This window comes from Nothoprocta perdicaria, unplaced genomic scaffold, assembly GCF_003342845.1.
Source record: "Nothoprocta perdicaria isolate Ctin4 unplaced genomic scaffold, notPer1 scaffold_59, whole genome shotgun sequence".
In the NCBI taxonomy this organism is placed as follows: Eukaryota; Metazoa; Chordata; class Aves; order Tinamiformes; family Tinamidae; genus Nothoprocta; species Nothoprocta perdicaria.
Genome location: NW_020455854.1, coordinates 3855677 through 3874202, shown reverse-complemented (window position 1 = coordinate 3874202; position 18526 = coordinate 3855677). Strand labels below are relative to the sequence as shown.

At 39.1% G+C, this 18526-nt stretch overlaps 2 protein-coding genes across 4 annotated transcripts; one reads left to right on the top strand and one right to left on the bottom strand.

The window, feature by feature from the left end:
• Nucleotides 1-922: 922 nt before the first annotated feature.
• On the top strand, nucleotides 923-7619 carry BFAR (bifunctional apoptosis regulator). 3 transcript variants are annotated; one of them, XM_026049014.1, is made up of 8 exons: nucleotides 923-969; nucleotides 2041-2363; nucleotides 3109-3310; nucleotides 3650-3819; nucleotides 4515-4659; nucleotides 4899-5069; nucleotides 5543-5745; nucleotides 6556-7619. In XM_026049014.1, the coding sequence occupies exons 2-8, from the start codon at nucleotides 2107-2109 to the stop codon at nucleotides 6746-6748; spliced, it is 1341 nt and encodes a 446-aa protein (XP_025904799.1). In that variant the 5' UTR covers nucleotides 923-969; nucleotides 2041-2106; the 3' UTR covers nucleotides 6749-7619. The 3 variants fall into 3 exon arrangements, with proteins under 3 accessions (XP_025904799.1, XP_025904798.1, XP_025904797.1); XM_026049013.1 differs by lacking the exon at nucleotides 923-969 and adding an exon at nucleotides 1102-1205; XM_026049012.1 differs by lacking the exon at nucleotides 923-969 and having other exon boundaries at nucleotides 1777-2363.
• Nucleotides 7620-8353: 734 nt separating this feature from the next.
• On the bottom strand, nucleotides 8354-18283 carry PLA2G10 (phospholipase A2 group X; the record flags this gene model as incomplete). Its single annotated transcript, XM_026048980.1, has 4 exons — nucleotides 8354-8960; nucleotides 11205-11311; nucleotides 13160-13325; nucleotides 18247-18283. Coding segments are annotated over 4 exons (456 nt in total), but the record flags the coding sequence as incomplete, so codon positions are not given.
• Nucleotides 18284-18526: the final 243 nt, after the last annotated feature.

The following is an 18526-nucleotide window of genomic DNA, read 5'->3' as shown; positions in this document are numbered from 1 at the left end:
TATTAGAAAACTAACATTCTTCCCCCCAAGCAATTGAAAAATGACATCTTTATTTCATATATTCCCCTACAAAATAAAAAACTGCAAGTAGAAATGCAAAGTGCTGTAAATAAATGCAGTTACTTAGTAGGAGTTGAAGGAATAGGAATTGAAATGCCCTTAGTTCAAAACAAATGTATTTGAAGAATTCAAATTCTTCATTCAATTGTAGAAATTGAATGTATTAGAGATTAGATTAGGATTAGAGAGGTTTTCTACTTCAAGAGTATATTTTATTGGGTATTTAGAAAAAAATATCAAACAGGTAAATCCTTTGTGTTTTTTTAACTCATAAAAAAATGTTATTTTCAATATGGGCATAGACGAACATAGAAAAATCTCAAAAACAGGACTTTTATACTTTTCGGAAAATTCCATTTTGTATTTCTCAGTGAAAAATGTTATCTCCCCAGTAGTCTTAATAATAATAATAAATAAATAAAAATAAATAAAAGYCACCCTTTGTGTTGGGCTGAGGGGCAGCCGCGGGGCAGGGCTGGGCCTGCAGTACCCGCCCGGCTGCTGGCGGGTGTGGATAGCGGCTCCGGGCCGCGCTCGCCTCGGGCCGGGCGCGCCCCGCGGGGCGGCGCGGACACGCGGAAGCGGCGGGGCGGCGCGGCGGGCCCGGCGGCGCCGGTGCGGACGTGACCGCGCGGAGCCTGCAGTACGAGTACAAGGCGGTGAGTGCGGCCCTAGCGGCGGCCTCGCCGCGCCAGGCCCCGGCCCCCGGGAAGGGGCAGGCGGGAGGGCAGCGGCGCTGCTGGAGCCGCCCGGGCGGGAAGCGCTGCGGCAGCCGGGCCGGCTCGCCGCTCCTCGGGCACAACGCCGCCGGTTTCCTTCTCCCCGCGTAGGTAACGCCTCGGGGCTGCCTGTGCCCGCCTTGGGCAGGCCGTGCTGGCGAGCGGTCCGAGGAGGCCGCTTTCACTATCGGTGCGTACGTCTGCCCCGCCTCGGGCGCTCCGCGCTGACCTGCGCAGGCTCCGCAGCCCGCGCCTGCTCCCGGCAGCGCGGCGGTGGCTCCGGGCTAGGAGCGAGCGCGGCGGGAGCCGCGGCCGGCAGCGGGGCCGGGCTGCCCTGGAGCGCGGCGGGACGCGGGGATCCCTGCCCGTGTTTGCCTTGTCTCCGGCCGTGGCATCTCTTCTATAATAGGAACTGAGAGCAAATAGGTTTGTAATTCTGTTTTGGTAAGCTAGCGGGAATTGTTAAATTCTGTGCCAGTTTCGTGTTTTCTGAAATAGTGAAGAAGGAGGAGTAAGTACCGGTCAAGAAGTTAATTTGGAGCCCTGTCCTCCACAGAAGTGGCAAGCAGACCAATCCCATATAATCCTGAAAGTTTATGACCTTGTGGATGAACTTTTCCAGGGTTGCACAGCAGTGCCAGTACTGACCTAGGTTAAAATTGTTTCATTTGAAACGTTTCATTCTTCACTCAAGAAACCGTTTGGAAAGAACAGCAACAGAGAAGGCTCATCATTATGTGTGTGTTACATGTGTGGGGTTTTTTTTTTCTTTCCCCTTTGATTGATTTTTTTATGGCATTTCTTTGGACTTGGTGTTGTTTACTAAAACCTTGATTAAATATACAGAGAAAATAATAAAAAACTATCTCACAGAGATAGGAGTGAGTCCCTCCCTCACAGAGGGAGTCTTTTTGGTTTCCTTTTTATGTGAGACATATATATCTCCTATATATATATATATATATATATATATATATATATATATATATCACGTAAATCACTTATACCAGTGGGCAGGAAAATATAGGGAGATTGAGTTCAACTGTTAATGTCTAGAGTCTGGTTTTGATTGTACCTCACAATATTGTTGCAGTGGGAAATGTCATGTTTCGGTTTGGGAAGCGCTGATTTGGTTAAAAACACAAGGAGTTTAAAACGACCTGAGTTACAAAGGGTATTCCACTGATAGAATATGTTGCTTTTGATTCTAAACTTATACAATAGATTTTGTCTTAATAAAGTTTATTTTGTTGCTTTGCAGAAGCAATGACTTGCCTGATCTGGTAACCCAAGTCAGCTTTCAGTTTGAATAAAGTATAAAAGCAAAATGGAAGAAGGTGAAACTTCACAAAATGAGCCAGAGGCAGAAAAAGTTGAAACCCCTGAACTCAGCCGCCAGATATCAGTTAGTGAGTTCCTTTGTCACTGCTGTTATGACATTCTGGTCAATCCCACCACCTTGAACTGTGGCCATAGTTTCTGTAGACATTGCCTAGCCTTGTGGTGGGTGTCCTCCAAGAAGAATGAATGTCCAGAATGCAGAGAAAAATGGGAAGGATTCCCCAAAGTCAACATTCTCCTCAGGTGATTTTAATATGCTTTTAATTGTCTACTTTCTTGAGTTTGCTGCAGATTTTCGTAGTTTATTGGTAATCTCGGTTTTCACAAAGATCTTCAAAGCCTTTTAGGTTGTGCAATTCTTCTGAACTTTTCAAGTGTTCTTTTTTTCCTGTGTGTAACGGAGTGTTTTTGTTGATTTTCTTTTCCAGAAGCTTTCATCTTTTAACATAAATTTGTTTCCTAATAATTCTGAATTAGAACGATTTTTGATAACTGTGATTATTTCTTTGTTGGAATTGTGTATAAGAAATGAGATTTTAGTGCGGATCAAAACTAAAAATACTAATTTGTTATTTTGAATTACCCTCCAATTACCCTGCCTTTTTAAGGCACTGTTGATTTATGTTAATAATATTTTATTAAATATTATGGTTCCAAGAATGACAGTGGGCTTTTATGTTCTCTTTTGCTTAACATTTTGAATAGTCAAGGCTTGCCAGTAGTACACATTAGTAATTTTATAAATGAAATAAGGATTTTTTTTAATGTAAGATTTTTTGATTCCCTCAATCTTCAGAATTTAAGAAATATGCTGTTTTGAAGTGATTGGCTGAAGCTTAATTTTACTATAGCAAATATTAATAACAGTTGTTTTTGTGCTTTCAAAAATGTTTCTACTAGAGGTTGGAAAACAAACATCTGAAAGTCCCTTTTCTTAATGTTAATCATCAGTGGATTATAGTACAATGACAAGTATTTTTCCCATTAGGGATGTTATTGAAAAGCTATTTTCTGATGCCATTGAACAAAGAAAAGAAGATATTCAACAAAACAGTGATGTAGCACGCAGTTTAGCAACCTTCCAAAAATACGGGAATGACCAGATTCCTACAGCTCCAAACATAAGAAGAATTAATCCTCGAGGAGGAGGATTTTTTTCAGGCGTTCTGACAGCTTTAACTTGTGTAGCAGTAAGTTTCATCTCAGTGCTTTTCCATGTTTACTTCATTAAGTGTGTAATCAAATACACTTAAACTACACATACATAAAAATGTCATTAGCATAGTAGAGACTGTAATTGAGCTAAGTAAATTAGGTGGCATTCAGAGCTATTTGTCAGGAATGTACAGCAAAAGGAAATCAGACATATCAGGTAAAATTTCAATACTTTCTTATAAACTAAATATTCTAGGGTCCTTAAAATGGATCATTTTACATGTCGGGCACTGTAACACAGATCTGTTTTCCTTGTATCACTGGCATATTTGCCTTTCAGGTAAAGATCTCTTTTATTTGTAATGTGTGTGTAGGTAGTTCTACTTGGGTATCACTGGAGCAGCAGAGAATTTGAAGATGATCTTCTTGTCCAAAAGCCTGTTGCTAAATGGACCGCTGAAGAAGTGATCCTTTGGCTAGAGCAGCTCGGCCCATGGGCATCACATTACAAAGAAAGATTTTTGCATGAGAAAGTCAATGGAAGGTGAGAAGTCTCACTGGCAAGAACAGCTGTCACTTGGTTGGACTCCTCGATAACATTCTTTGGGTATAGAGTGCTGCAAGTTTGGCCCACAGACTGAGGGAATATTCTACTGACTAAAATTCAGGAGTAGTTGAACATATCTGGTTAAAAACTTCAGGTAGCTTCCTTAATATTTGTTACTGAAGTTTTTCTAACAATATGTTCAAATGATGACAATATGGATTGAAATGATTTTGAAAGTAACATTCTACTAATGCATCATCAACACTTTCAGTTGCACCTCTTTTTTTTTTTTTTCACCTCTTTCTGAAAATATACATATGTTATTTGCATTATTGTAGTCCACCCTAGAGCTGTCAGTTTGATTTCAGGAGACCAAACTAGATCTGTGAAGTATTGTGTTCATTACCTTACGTGCTGATAAATTTGCGTGCTGAGCACAAGCAAGAGAAAAGAGGAAATACCCTTGCAAAGAAGGATATTTAAGATCCAGGTGCTGAAATGCATTTCATTCATAATGTCTAGTATGGAATATTATCCAAAAGGTGTTAACTTCTGTCAGTAGCTTGTCAGTAGCTTATTGTTTCAGCATCTCATTGCTAATTGTCAGTCTTTTTTTTTTTTTTTTTTTTNTTTTTTTTTTTTTTTTTGGTGAATAGTCACTATTTACCTTTTAAATTCTTCTGTTTTTGAAGGCTACTTCTAACCCTGACAGAAGACGACTTCACAAAAGAGCCTTACAATATAGAGAACAGTAATCACAGAAAAGCAATTATGTTGGAATTGGATTGTGTCAAARCTTTAGGGGTTAAACCTCCACAGAACCTTTGGGAATATAAGGTAATTTTTGTATAAAGTCTATCATGTATACTAAGAATCTTTTTAATTAGTATTTTAAAATTAGAAGTTAACTTCAAAAGTAGAATAGTATCTGTGGAAACTTCATAGTTATTTAACATTTCTTATTGAAAGAAATGGRTAGCGTTATAACAAAAATATAAAGATCGCCAGAACAGTCTAACTAGGCGACTTAAAGTTTGTTTTTGTTGTTTGAAATTTGATAACTTGATACCTTTCAGGCAGTAAATCCTGGAAAATCACTCTTTCTTCTATATGCGCTGAAGAGTTCTCCAAGACTCAGTATGTTATACCTGTATTTGTTTGATTATGCAGAAACTTTTTTACCTTTCATCCATACAATTTGTGCTATGCAAGAAGATGAATATGAAGATATTGTCACAAAACTACTAGTAGGTGTTCAAATCTTTAAATCCTCTGCTTGTTTTAATTTAAAGCATTCCAGATGTAGTTCTTSGCCATTTTATCTTTTACAATACAAATCAAAAATGCATTTTATGGTCATCCTACTGATAATCCCATGCAGTAACCCTTAATAASATTAGCTTAAGTCTTTAAAGATTTTAAATATTTAAAACCAATATATATGTATTATACATATATGTATTTAACATTTAAGTGCCTAAGTAAAGACATTTTACTGTAAATATCTACTTTTTATGAATAACAGCGTGAAGCCTGACTGTGATGGGTTATGCTCACTTAAAGGAAATTATCATATATTGTCTATCAGATAGTACAGTAAAGGCAAAATACTGCTTTTATTGTAGGAAAAAGGAAATAGTTTATTTCCACTACTGAAATACTTATTATTTTGTTTATTTAGTATGAAACTGATTCACAGTCTCTTTACCCTAATTTATAGGACCCTAAAGACCCTACATGGAAACAGTGGAGAGAATTCATTGTAAAGTATTTATTTTTGCCGTACCAGCTGATAGCTGAATTTGCTTGGGACTGGTTAGAGGTGCACTACTGGACATCAAGATTTATCATTGTAAATGCCATGTTGCTTTCTGTTCTGGAATTGTTCTCTTTTTGGAGACTATGGTCAAGAAGAGAATTGAAGTAAGTCTTACTGAGCTTGTTGAAGAGGATAAGAAAAGAAAGAAAATAACCATTTGTCATAGTTTTGTGATTGCTTGTTGAAATGACTAAACACATCCCTGGGGCTGATTCATCTGAATCTGCACTAGTTCTTGTGCTTAGATGTAGCAAATGCCATAGTAATATGCACATGTTTAAGCATTGGTTATATAGTAACTCTTAGAGTGAAAGTCACTTTATAGTATTTGGAATTAGTTGTCTGCTGGGAAACCAAAACAACGTTCTTATGTATTTATATGCTTATGATACAGTTATTGAAGGATGCTTGCTTAAGATCATAAGTAACACACTAGTTGGTGATACTTTCTCTGAGACACAATCAACAACATGATCAAAATTACTGTTTTCAGGTTTTTTTTTTTTTTTTTAGAAATATTGATATTATGTCATACTTGCCATGACCTTTTGGTGATAGGTGTTTCAGAATTTGCTTTGGAGCTCTTCCTGCTTGGGAGTACAGGGGTTACATTTTCTCTGCTTACAGTTAGGGGGCAGAACATCCTCAGAAGAGAGCAAGGTGCCGTGGTGCTCTGTGGCCAATCTGGAATTCAACCACTTTAATTTGTTGTGTTTTGTGGTCAGAATAAATTAGTTTAATGCTACTTCATAAAAAAAATTACTGTGATTTTAAAAAAGTTTTTCTAAAGTTCAAAATAATCTCTTGTAGATAAGAGTGTTAATTTGGAACTACAACACATTAGCTCTTTTCAGTATAGCTTTTTTGGGGAAAAAAAAAAATCCCTCTAAGCCTCTCCCTTTCCTTTTCCACAGGACTATTCCTCACAGAATGTGGAGACATTTCTGGAAAGTCTCAACCCGGGGTCTTTGTGTTGCCATTTTTTGGCCTTTTATTCCTCAGTTTGTCTGCAACTGCTTGTTTTACTGGGCCTTGTACTTTAACCCAATTATAAATATCGATCTCGTGGTTAAAGAAGTCAGGCGACTGGAAACGCAAGTGCAGTAACTGGCACTGAAACTATTAAGGTGTTTAATTTCTAAAAAATKGTATTTGATTTGCTTCTTTATATATGTGGTAGTGAGTGATGCAAACATGAGAGAAAAGCCTTAAGGTAAGTTACTCSTAAGTAAGCTAGATTCCAAGCTAAAAGCGGGCTTTATCCAAAATGAACTTTTGGATTAAAAAAAAATCATGTGTGAATTAGCCTTTAAATATGTACACTGGCACGTCCAAATTTAAATTAACAGAATCAAACTCTTCTGTCTTGTGATACCTGATTATTTGCAAGCCTGCTGGGTAAAGCCTTAAAGCTATTGTTTTCTGAACAGCTACAGTGATTCTGTTAGTGTTTCACACTAACAGTGTGTTGCTCAGAACCTAAGTTTGCCAAAGGAAAGCTGTTCCTGGATAAGCTTGATATTGAAAGTACTTCAGGGTTTTCAGTCGGCTTTAAATGTGAAATTCCGATGGTCAAATACAATAATCTCACAGTAGCACTTGTTTCAATATTTTCCCTATTGAAGGCAGAGACTCCTTGAGGGTTGTTTTGGAAAATGTGGCAGTTGCCATTCAAAATTTTCTTTTTTCAGATCAGTTGGACTTCATCATTAGCATGTTTAATGCTGTCTCCTTAAAGTGCTAATGCTCAAAATAAATTCAGGGTTATCCTTTAAAGGAATATTTTTGGAAAGCGGCCTGATACTGTAATTATGCCTTACTGCACTGTAACATGTGTATCTGGATCTGTGATTACAACCTGATTGAAAATTTATTTTGTATGAACAGGATTGCCCTTTGATAATGTATGCTTTTTGACTGAAACGAAAGTTAACTTTTTTTTAACGCCATGTCCTCTTACATTGTCTTATCTTTTTTTTATTTGTATCATTAAAATCAACTTCAGATTTGCCTATGAATATTTTTAAAGATTAAAGATCTCTTTTAAATCATAATCCTTCTTTCTATTGATTTTTTTTTTTTTTTACATTTTTATATTGAAATACTTGACATTAGTTTTGGCTTGTGTAAATTTGTTATTTAGCCCTCTATAATTGAGTTGAAGGAAGACAAAACAGACTTAAAACGTTCTCAGTTTTAATCTGTTAAAATTATTGCTAATAAAAAGTGTATTATTCAGCAACTCTGTTTTTGTTTTCTCTTCATAGAAGACTTCCAGAGATTTTGAGGTCACTCTAACTTAAACCTTGTTTAACTCCTTATGAGTTGTGAACTTAGCAAACTCTTGTTTTTGTGTAAGAGCAGACCTTAAGGGGAAGGGTAGCTGGTCCCAGCAGCTTCTCCTCTTTTCAGATATCCTTCTTACTGTTAGTTTATTTTTGCACTCTTAATCTGCCTCTGAAGTTTTATAGGTACAGTTTTTAATCCAGAGCCTATAAGAAACTGGAGGTGTACACAGAATGAGGACCTAGAGCTGTATCAAATGAACAACTTCTAAAGGATTTTTTTTTTTTAAGTAGAATTAACACATGTAAAAAGATATTAAGGAATTTCTAATATATGTAAGACTTAAGTAGAATGACATGCGAAAGTTAAATTAGGTTGAGTAATGAGTCTTTAATGTAAATAAGAGGACTTTTTAACAATGTCATTTCATGGATTTTTTTCTTGTTAGTTCAAAGTTAACAAATTGTTAACATTTCACAAAAGAATGTTAAATGCTAGTGGAAAGGATGGCATCATATACCTAGTATGGATGAAAAATTTCAGGGAATGATACTGTTAATATGAAGGTAAACCAGATAAATTTTAAGTCAGTTATCCCTTAAGATGATAAATTGGTAATTAGTCACAGAAGTAATATATTATTGATATTATRTTAATAACATGATATTTAGTCACAGAATAATGTATTTTTACAGAGAAATTTGCTTTTAGTCCAATGAAAGCTAAACAAGAGGACAAGTTCTTGCTTTGGCTATTCAGGGCTGAGTTGGTAGAAAGCAGGATCAAGAAAGGGGGAAAAATTCATTTATTTTCTATGGTAACAAGAGAAAAAAAGTCTTTTTAGATTTAAATACGTATAGAGTTTYCATAAGGACAGCTATCCTTATCTAATGTCTACAGAAAGGCTGAATCTCACCACACATGGAATCTGGCCACAAAAGGTACTTTGTATGATAGGGAGCTTTAGAAAAACACTTGGCAGCTTCACGGTCACATTCGCATGCCATTTTTTGACATCTGTCTTCTAGTGATTCTGAAAGAAAATAAAGGTTAGTCTGATGGAATGTTTGAATTGATTCAAAATATCAAAGGGAAACATAATTACTGTTACTTCCCATTCAACGTTTGCCACTTAGAGCTGTAATATTTTATAAAACACTGTTGATACTTGTATTTGCTCATATCATTCAAGCGTAATCTGTTCTGTACTGAGTTGTAGTAAGATCTGCAGCTTCTTAATATTCTTTAGAAGCTCCATGGCAGGACATCTCATTATTAGGGGATATACAAGCATTGTTTGGTTTAGCAAAAATTGCTTAATCATGTGAACTATCTCAACAGAGAAAACTGCAGCCATTGGGTAATGACTTTAATATTTTTTTTTTTTAATTTCCCTTCCCTAAAAAGAGGAAACGTGATACCTAATTCCTCTTTCTAAAGTGATATGTGACCTTCCCTCTGCCCAGTTGCTCTTGTGAATCTTGTGTTTGTGAAGTTTTCTGTGCTCCATACTCTATTACCTGTTGAAGGATRTAGCATTAAAAATTACACATGTGAAATAAAAGGTGCAAMGATATTCCATGTTCAGCTTAAACTKCCCACCTTTCTCGCTAAAGTGGGCAGTAGAATGGTAAGATATGTCTTAAGTTAAAAAATGCTTTTCTGGCATTTGTTTTATAATTGTAGTGTTACAACTTAAGGGGTTGTCTGGTACAAATGGTTTCTTCTACCGCAATAAATTTTGGTTTAATTATGCCAACCCAGATGTGATATTTTCTCTCTGTGATTCTCTATAAACTGAAAATCCATGATAACGTCTTGTCTGAGTACTTAACATTTCGAAAGCCAAGTAAACCTGTGCTTGCGTTTTGCCTTGGAGCAGAAATAAGTGTTCAGTTGGACTGAATTCAAATACTGCCATAAAATGAAAGTGTTCTTAATGTATATATTTTCAAGTTGTAACTAGCTACCTTAAGAACCACTTAATAGCATAAATAAAACATTGACTAAGAAGAATAAAGAAGAACTATTCCCTTTCCTCTTTTTGCTCCGAATTTAATCTTCTCAGTGCTATGATAGGTACTTAGTTTCAACTTGTTCCTTGTAACACACTTGYTGTCAACGCCTGGACTGGAATAGGAGCAGTAACGTGGAGAGGCAAATCTAGGTCGACTGTAACCTGCCTGTTAACCGGACAGTTTGAGAGACAGGAGGCAGAGGAGGAAGGTAGATAGGCTGTACAGGGCAGATGTGGCAAAGTGAAGGTTGAATAAAAAGGAGGAAAGGAAATAGTGTCAAAAAGCTTGATGTAATTTTAGGTCAGGCAGATTCTTGCTTGGTTTGGTGATTTGTGTGAATGGCTCTTTTTGCCTCTTTAAGTATAGGGCTCAGAAACTCAGATCCTCTGCTGTAAACAACTCTAAAGGTCTGTATTTTTATGGTGCAAATAGTATCCAGTCTTCAAGCTGTTTTGCATCATAGGTAGCAGTACAGAATTACAAGCAAAATATTTTGGATTTAGTACCTGATTTAAAAAAAAAAATGGAATTTTAGGGGCTTTTCATAAAAGACATCRTTTCAAGAAATCCTTCAAGTATAACAAAAAAATTTTATGAAAACTTTGTTTAAAGCTGGYGGGAATTGTGAAACAAAACATGCTTTTTGTTCTTTGTTTTTTAAATCCTTTATACTTTTCCACCTTGTTTCTTAGTCCACTTTTTGTCCCCATCTTTTACAAGAGAGACTGATATAAATGTATTATAGTTGTATTTTCAAGTAATTAAACAAAACTTACTAGGATGCAGTCATTATTGTATGGGTACATGTACACCGATTATATAGATACTGTATTTTAAAAATCACATTTTATGGTTTGTGGACATGTTACTTCCATAAATAGTATATTTGATGACTATGTTTATTACATTAGTGTGTTGAAAATCATTAGTTGCAATTGCAAATTCATTTATAATTGCAGCTACTAATAGTCAGCTGATAGGGATGAGCAGGCCAGAAACTTGTCCATCAAACTTACAGATAGGTTGAAGTATTTTCTGTATAAAGTAAGAAAAAGATCTGTTTCTAAGTTTTTCTGGCCTCCTTTTTGTAGTTGCTCTCCTGCTGAAGACTTTATTTGTGACCTGCAGCAGTGTCAACACAACAAGGGTTCCTAAACTTGTGTAAATGCCGTGTAAGTGGATTAAGCAGGTTGGTTTTTGTAGTGGCAGGAGCACGTAGATGGGAGCTCGTAGATGGAAGCTGAGAGGTGGCCACTCACCGCACACGGGAGCCTTGTCCTCGCACTCCCAGCTGTAGCTCTCCACCTTGGGCTGGCAGCCGGCCTGCTCTGCCCTGCCGTAGCAGCAGTCGTGGTCGAAGCAGCACCTGAGAGGCACAAACAGGCTTGTCCTCATTCATCTTTTATAAGCGGGATGGTTTGTGTCAGCCTGTTTCTGTGGTCTGTGAAATAGTAATTAATTTATCTGGGTGTACAAAGTGTTCCCTGCGTGGGAYTCGAAAGAGGAAAGTAATTATTTAACAGATCACGTGAACAAATTAATGGTGATCAAAATTAGTTTCTGATGTACGTTGAATTAGGGGAGGTAATGAGGACCTGAAATCAGAGAGCTTGCAGATCCTTCCTGTGAGCTGTGACTGCTCTGATTCTGTGGAAGCACTGATTGCATCAGCAAGTTCTTTGCGTTCAGCTATATATTTCCTTCTGGTACATAAAAACATGGTATGACAGAAAGCACATGGTTTTTGGATGGTGTTTAGATTGCCTGAGGAACCTGTGTCTGCATGAGAAATAGTCAATGTTGTGAGCTCTCACTTTTTCCTTCTGCTTATTAAATAGTTTCTTAGTAATTGCACAACAATTGTCATTTAAAGAGCCTGAAATACTTCAGAACTGAACAGCATACTCTCCTTGCTGAAGTAGCTCAGTACATTCCTTTTGGCATAAGGGAATAAAGGGAATAAGCTCTTTTTTTTTTTTTTTTTTTGTGACCCCCCCCCCAATTTAATTTATTTTAAGGATAATCTTTAACATAGACAGTAGACCAAAATTTTAAGGAAGAAAAGTTGGTAAGCGTGTTTGACTCTGGATGTTACCGAATGTAGTTTTTTGACTGTTGCAACTGTTGAAGTAGATCAAATACCCTTACTTTGACCTTTTTTTGTAATATGTAGTTACTAAAACACAGACAACAAATAACTAGCTGTATTTCCTGAAGAAGTTTCTTGCTGCTTTGAGACTGTGGTAAAGTGAAAAATGTACCCACAAGGAAGACTGGCAGACTGCAAATCTTCATTCCAGTGTTTATCTTTGGGGAACATAGTGATCAGATTTAACAACAATTCTCTCTTTCCGTGTGTTCCCAGTCATTAAAATAGCAACTGTATTTTACAGAATTGTGTTTAAAATAACAGATTTTATAAGGAAAAGCCTGGAATACYGAGGCAAAGATTACAGAAGCTTTAGTTTAATGACTGGTAGAATGTCTGTACAAAATGTTCTTATGTGATCTTTCCATATATTCTATTCCAAGTATGAGTTTCRTGTTTCCTTTTTGTCAGTCTGTGTCTGATAATACAGCACTTTAGATAAAWTATATGATAGGTAAGTATACTGTTATAAACTTGAAAGTAGAAAGCCTTTATTTAACTAATCTAACCAGGAAATTACCTTCCTCGCAGTGAATTTGTGATTATAAATTCCTGGTCGTCAGTATACTGAGACTTAGTATTCACTATTAAATGTGAAATTTCTGTTTTTATATTTATTTTAGGAACAATTCCTAATTCCTTCATTGAAAAGTTTTTGAAAAGTTTTTCTTTTTTAAACAGACTGATTTTATGCACAAATCTGGGTGCATTATTTTGAATACTTATAAAACAAGGGGGTGAAAGTCAGATGAGAATAGTTTCAATAGTGAGTATTGTTATAGCTAGCTTGAACGCATGACGACTTGAGTCCTCCAAGGATGCTCTGGGTCTTGGCGTCAGCCAGCAGCACCAGCAGCCAGTATCAGTGCAGTCAAGCCTGGGTTAAAGGCAGAACCAGGTAGGTACAAGCAAAACAGTTTTAATGTTTTAGAGTTTCTCAGCCCTCCAGAGTGCATTTAAACTCCAGTTCTCGCACTTACAGGTTGATTCTTATTTTAATGGTTTTTATTTTGTCCTCTGTGTAAATCCAGCAGCTAACTAATCAGATAAGTGGGTGCTCTTTACCAGTCAACGGTGTCCTTGGGCCAGCCTCTTCCTCCCAGACCACAGTAGCATCCGTAGCGCAGGTAGGCGAAGGGAGACCGTCCCGTAGTGCATCTGATGGCTCCAGCTAATTCAAGAATTCCTCTTCGGGTCCTCGCACGAGCTGCTCCCACAGTGCCTTTAGAAACTGTGAAAGGAGGGGAAAAACCTCTTTACTTGATAGTGGATCCTTCCTCCATTACTGCAGTTTCATTTTTTTTCCATAATGCCAATAACAAACACCAGTATTTAATAAAGCAATATCTTCATTCTGATAGTCTGGGGCCACAATGACTAGCTGTCCTTGAACCCTTTGCCCCTGCTCTGTAACAAGCAAAATACTAACTAGCATTCTCGATAGCTGCAGTGGTTTCCTCCCATCAAGGCAGGATGTAATAGCAAGCTTAGTCATTCCTATTCTTAAAACTGTGGCTAGGGCAAGCCTGTGTCCTGTGCTGCACATCAACTGATCTGCTGAGATTAGATGCCATAAGCATTACACTAATTTCTCATAATTCCGAAATGCTATTTTGCCTGTGTTGTTGTTCTGCAGGRGTGTCAGTTTGCAGAAGGTAATGCTTTACATTCATTAAACTGTTTTCTGTAGATAGTGTCTGTTTTCCAACCGTGGAATCCTCATGTTTAAGCTAGCTAGTGATTTACTTAGTTATTTACCTTGTCTTGAAAACAGTGCCAGGGAAATTTGCAGAGGATTTTCCGTATGGGAATTATCTCACTATTATTGCTGCAGAGCAAGGACATATTCAGCAACTTTTGTTTAAGCCATGTCAGGCTGGCACTAAAACCCTAGGTCAAAGGAAGCAGATAAATGTTTGGGCATCCTTTTCTTAGCGCTGCTCTCTAATGGCCAGCCAGCTGGTAGTGGCACATGGATGAAAGTTAGAAAACCTGTTTTATCAGACACAGCCATGGTTGATTTTCAGGTTGATCTCAGACCCTCAATGGTTAAAGATGACACTTCTCTATTGTGCAGGACTTTTCCAGCTTATTTGCATTGGTTTTTAAGAAGTCAGATGAGTATAAACCAATTAATGGAGCAATTAATCCAGCACCAGCAATTTCATGAAACTAAGATATTTAAATATCCCATGAAATCACCTCATTAAGGAACAACTAGTGTTTTGTGCATGAGAGAAYGGTAAAAATATTTTAGAAATAATGCTTGTGGGAAGGCCATACTTAAGACCCTAGCTACACTTTCTAAGACAGTATTTAGGACTCTTCTGACTGGTGACTACTCCCAAATACTGTTTTCTCCTGCTTCATAGACGTGATACAGGGAGAGGAGCGAATGGTAAAGCAGGAGTGAACTTGCTTGTGCCATTAATTACCAGTAATCTCATCTTAAGGAATTAAGCTTCCTTGACTGTGCAGTCGCTTGCAGCTCCATTTGCACTAGAACTTCCTTCTCAGGATAGTGGATAGCATATACTGGGTCACTGCCCTAGCTGCATGATACACACATATAATGAATTGTTGAAGCATCTGATCCTCTCACTCATCCCCAGAGAGTCTCCAAAACATCCCAGTGGATTCTTTTGGAATCCCTGTAGTTCTAGGTGCCAGAAGTGCAGTCATGGTGTGCAGCTGCTATGTGAGCATCTCCTTGCTTCACCCCTCTGAACAGCTCCTTCAGCTCTGGGTAGAAGTGACTGTTTAAGGTGTTACCAGGTTGATACCTTTCTGACAGCCCTGAAAGTGTCATCTTCACTCTCAGGTATGGTTTCAGTGGAAACTTCATCTGCAAAATCTCATCTGCAAAAAGCTTTGCAGGAAGACTTCAGCGTTAGGAGTGACACCATTTGAAAGTTCATGGAAATTTGGCTAGGCTGTTGTTGCTAGCTAGTAAGGACTGAAGGTGATGGGTTAGTAGATAGTTAACTATTAGCCGGGTTAAAGATGGGCTTATTCTGCGTAATCCTGCGTTATATTAGGATTTTTAAAGAAATCCCTAAATAAAGGGAAGAGTTTATTCACTGCAACTCTTCCTGGCTGCAAAGGAGGGGTAGCACTGAAGTTCTACAAGGCAGGAAAGGGGAATCAAGCGTTTCCAAATTGCGTTCCTGGTTGCAGAGAATTGCCCACTGACTTTKGACAAGTGCCAGGCCCCTGATTTACGTCTGTGCAAAGCAGAAGCGATGAACGGCCGCCTCGCTGGAGGGCGCAGGGATGAATCTCTGAAAYGTGCCACCTAAGTTCAACGAAGGAGGTAAACTTGTCGTCCCTGCAAATTCTTTGTGTAACAACATCTGGACATGGAGGTAGCCACAACATTAGAAATTCTCCTTTTTTTGTCATGTCTAGAGCATCTGTCCCAAGAGCTTTGTAATCTGAGTATAATAAAGGAAGCGAGAGATTGTCCTAGAACCAGTAGAACTATGGAGACAATCAGCATATTGGTACAATGATGGTACATTAGTACATTGGCAGCATAACTAAATTTTTAAAATYTTTATCAGAATTTGTACGGAATGGAAACAGTGATGTGACATACTGCTGTGTATTTCCAAACTTCTTACTATTAAGGTATATTTTTAAAATCTTTCTACATGCTTTTCCTTCTTTTTATAGAGACTTCTCATTACCCTTATGGACAAGAATATTCCTCTAGTTTGATTATGCATTCCTGAAAAAACAGTATGATATCACTCATATCTACCTTAGACAGGTATATCTCTTAACAGCAAAACAGGTTCTCATTGATTTGTTTTTGCCATGCATCTGGTGTGCAGCTGTATCAAAACGTGGCTGGGGAAAATGGCAGGGATTTGGATTGTTTTATTTTTGTTGCTTTATAATGTGCATGAAATATAAAACAACAAAAAAAAMCAGTATCTGGAGGTCATAGAAAATAGGTACAATTAAACATAGAAAAATAATTTAGTCAGTTTGACACAATTCAAGCCTAGTTTTGTTATGGCTATGTACTCTTTAATTCCAGTGGCTGCTGCATGTTTGGAATTGCTTTTGGAAGTGCCTTTGTTAAAGGTTCAGCTGTTCTTGTTTTTGAAAGAAAGCTTTAAAGACAGTATTTGCATGGAAAAACAATCTTTACCAATTTTGAGACTAACTTAGGAAAAAAAATCACAGAGGAGAGAAAGAGGGGGAAAAAAGTTCTGGAGATTTTAACAACAAAGCCACAGAGATCAAAAGGCAAAGGCGACTTTTTGAAGACTGATATTATATAAACATTAAAGACTGCCTGAGAGAAAATAACAGTAAGTAGTCACTATGTGCTTCTGTTGTGCTTAATTTTAAGTCTGTAATTTCTGTTACCCAAATTAGAGTCCTGCTGCATATGGAAAACTTAAACAGCATTGGTTCACTGTCTGTATAAGCCCTTGAGAGTTCAGATTTTGCTGTTGTACATTACCATATAATAGCTACTCTGTCTTTAAAAGATATTTTCCACTACGACTTGCTGCTGTCATTTTTTTCCACACATTTCTGGTCATATAATTTTGTTAAAATATAAAATTAAATCCACTCCTTTCTGTATATGCATGCAGGAAAAAGCATGTTTTAGAGACACAGCTTTTCACAAAAGCTCGTCTGTGCTTCCTATGAGATTTTCTCTTTGGAATTGGCATGATGCAAAAATATTTTCACTTTTTTTTTTTTATTGAGATACATAGCTTCATGCAACAACTACATTATTAGCATCTATTAGTCTCTGATGCTTAGTGAGCTTTTAAGAGTTTCAGCCAAAATATTTTAATTCTTTCAAAGACCACAATGACAAAAATACTTAAGTGTATTTGTCATTACATATTGCAGTATTTCCCTTTTAAAGCCATAGTGCTCCAGTGCTTTGGGGTTTGAAATGTGGCAGGAAGGACTTTGCATGGCCAGTATCTTGCTGTAAACAACCATATGATTTGCAGCGCTTTCACGTGCCATCAAGAGTGGCCTTTCTCTGCTCATCCTGCTGCCCAGCTTACCAGCCTGCTAACTAACTCCACAGTCYGTGGTGATGTGGCAATTTGCTTGAAAGGATAATTTGCCTGTTTTGATTTTTATGGATCAAGCATTGAGAAACAGGTAAATTGTGTTTTTCTTCCTCCTCACTGCCTGCAGCAGGGCTGACTGTGAYGTGTGACTCAGTGCTGCAGGACTGAAGCCAGGCTCTCCTCGGACGGATTTCCGAGGCTGGTGGCAGCGGCGCAGCCAGGTCGAGCCTTGCGTCGCCTGCCGAGGTTTGTGCTGAGCTGAGCTGAGCGCGACTCTGATCGGGTGTAAGAGGGGCAGCCTGAGGTCAGGGAGCGGAACTGGGGCACTGAACTGGCTAAAACCCAAGCTGGCCCCATTATACAAGTACCTTATGCTCTTTAATCGCCTGGCTGTGCTGCTTTTCCTTGGACCCCCCCTACACTAGTTACACGAAAAGGATCTGTTATCAGCAGGAATGGAGGCGCTTGGCTGGAGGGTTTTTCTATTTGCCAGATTGGTTTAGTGGGTTTGCAAGCTAGGGGAATGGGTAGAGTACAAGAAGACCAAAGAGATCTTGTARTTAAGGCAGCTGAAGGCTTTTCAGGCAAACTGGATTTCATCCTTGCACAGAGATTCARCAGAAGGCTAGTTCAGTTACTTTAAAGCACTGTTTACTAGTAGTGACTTCCCAACCTGCTGCGTATGCAGGGCTGGGTACCAAACTACCCCACTGTTCAGCAGGAGCCAGCCTTTGGGGAGCACGGATTCCCAACAACTCCTTTTTAGTACCAGTACCAGTCTGTACCATGTCCCCATGGGAACCTGAATCCTGGGATGCTTTTGGTGTGCCAGCCCAGCTCCCTTTCCGCAAGTGTCACCGAAGAGATAAGGAAACAAGTAATCAGGGTACCAGCGCGATGAACACCCCAGKAAAGCCGCGAGGAAGCCGGGCACAGCTCGAGCCGCCCTCCACCACCGCTCAGGAGCAGGGGCACAGGGGCTACGCGGTGCTCAAGTGCGGGAGCGCGGATGGCTCCTCAGGGAGCGCCGGGTGCCCCGCGCCGGGCTGCGCCGCTCGCCCCGCGCCCGCGGAGCCCCCCCGGGTCCCCGGGACTCACCGGCCAGGAGCAGCAGCAGGAGGGCGCGCCGGGTCCGGCGGGCGCGGGGAGGAGCCGCGGGCGGCCCCGCGCGACCCCCGCCGCCCTCCCGCCCCTCCGCAGCCTCCGCTCCTCGGGGCCGCGGGTCCCGCGCCCGCTCTTTCCCGTTCCACCTCCAGTGCCATCCTGAGAACTCGGCCGCTCTACCCCAGACCGGGCTTTGCTGCCCTTGCAGCCCGCGGATGCCGCCTGCCCGCGCCTGACTTGGCGTGCGGCTCCCTGTGCAGCGGGAAGCAGCAGG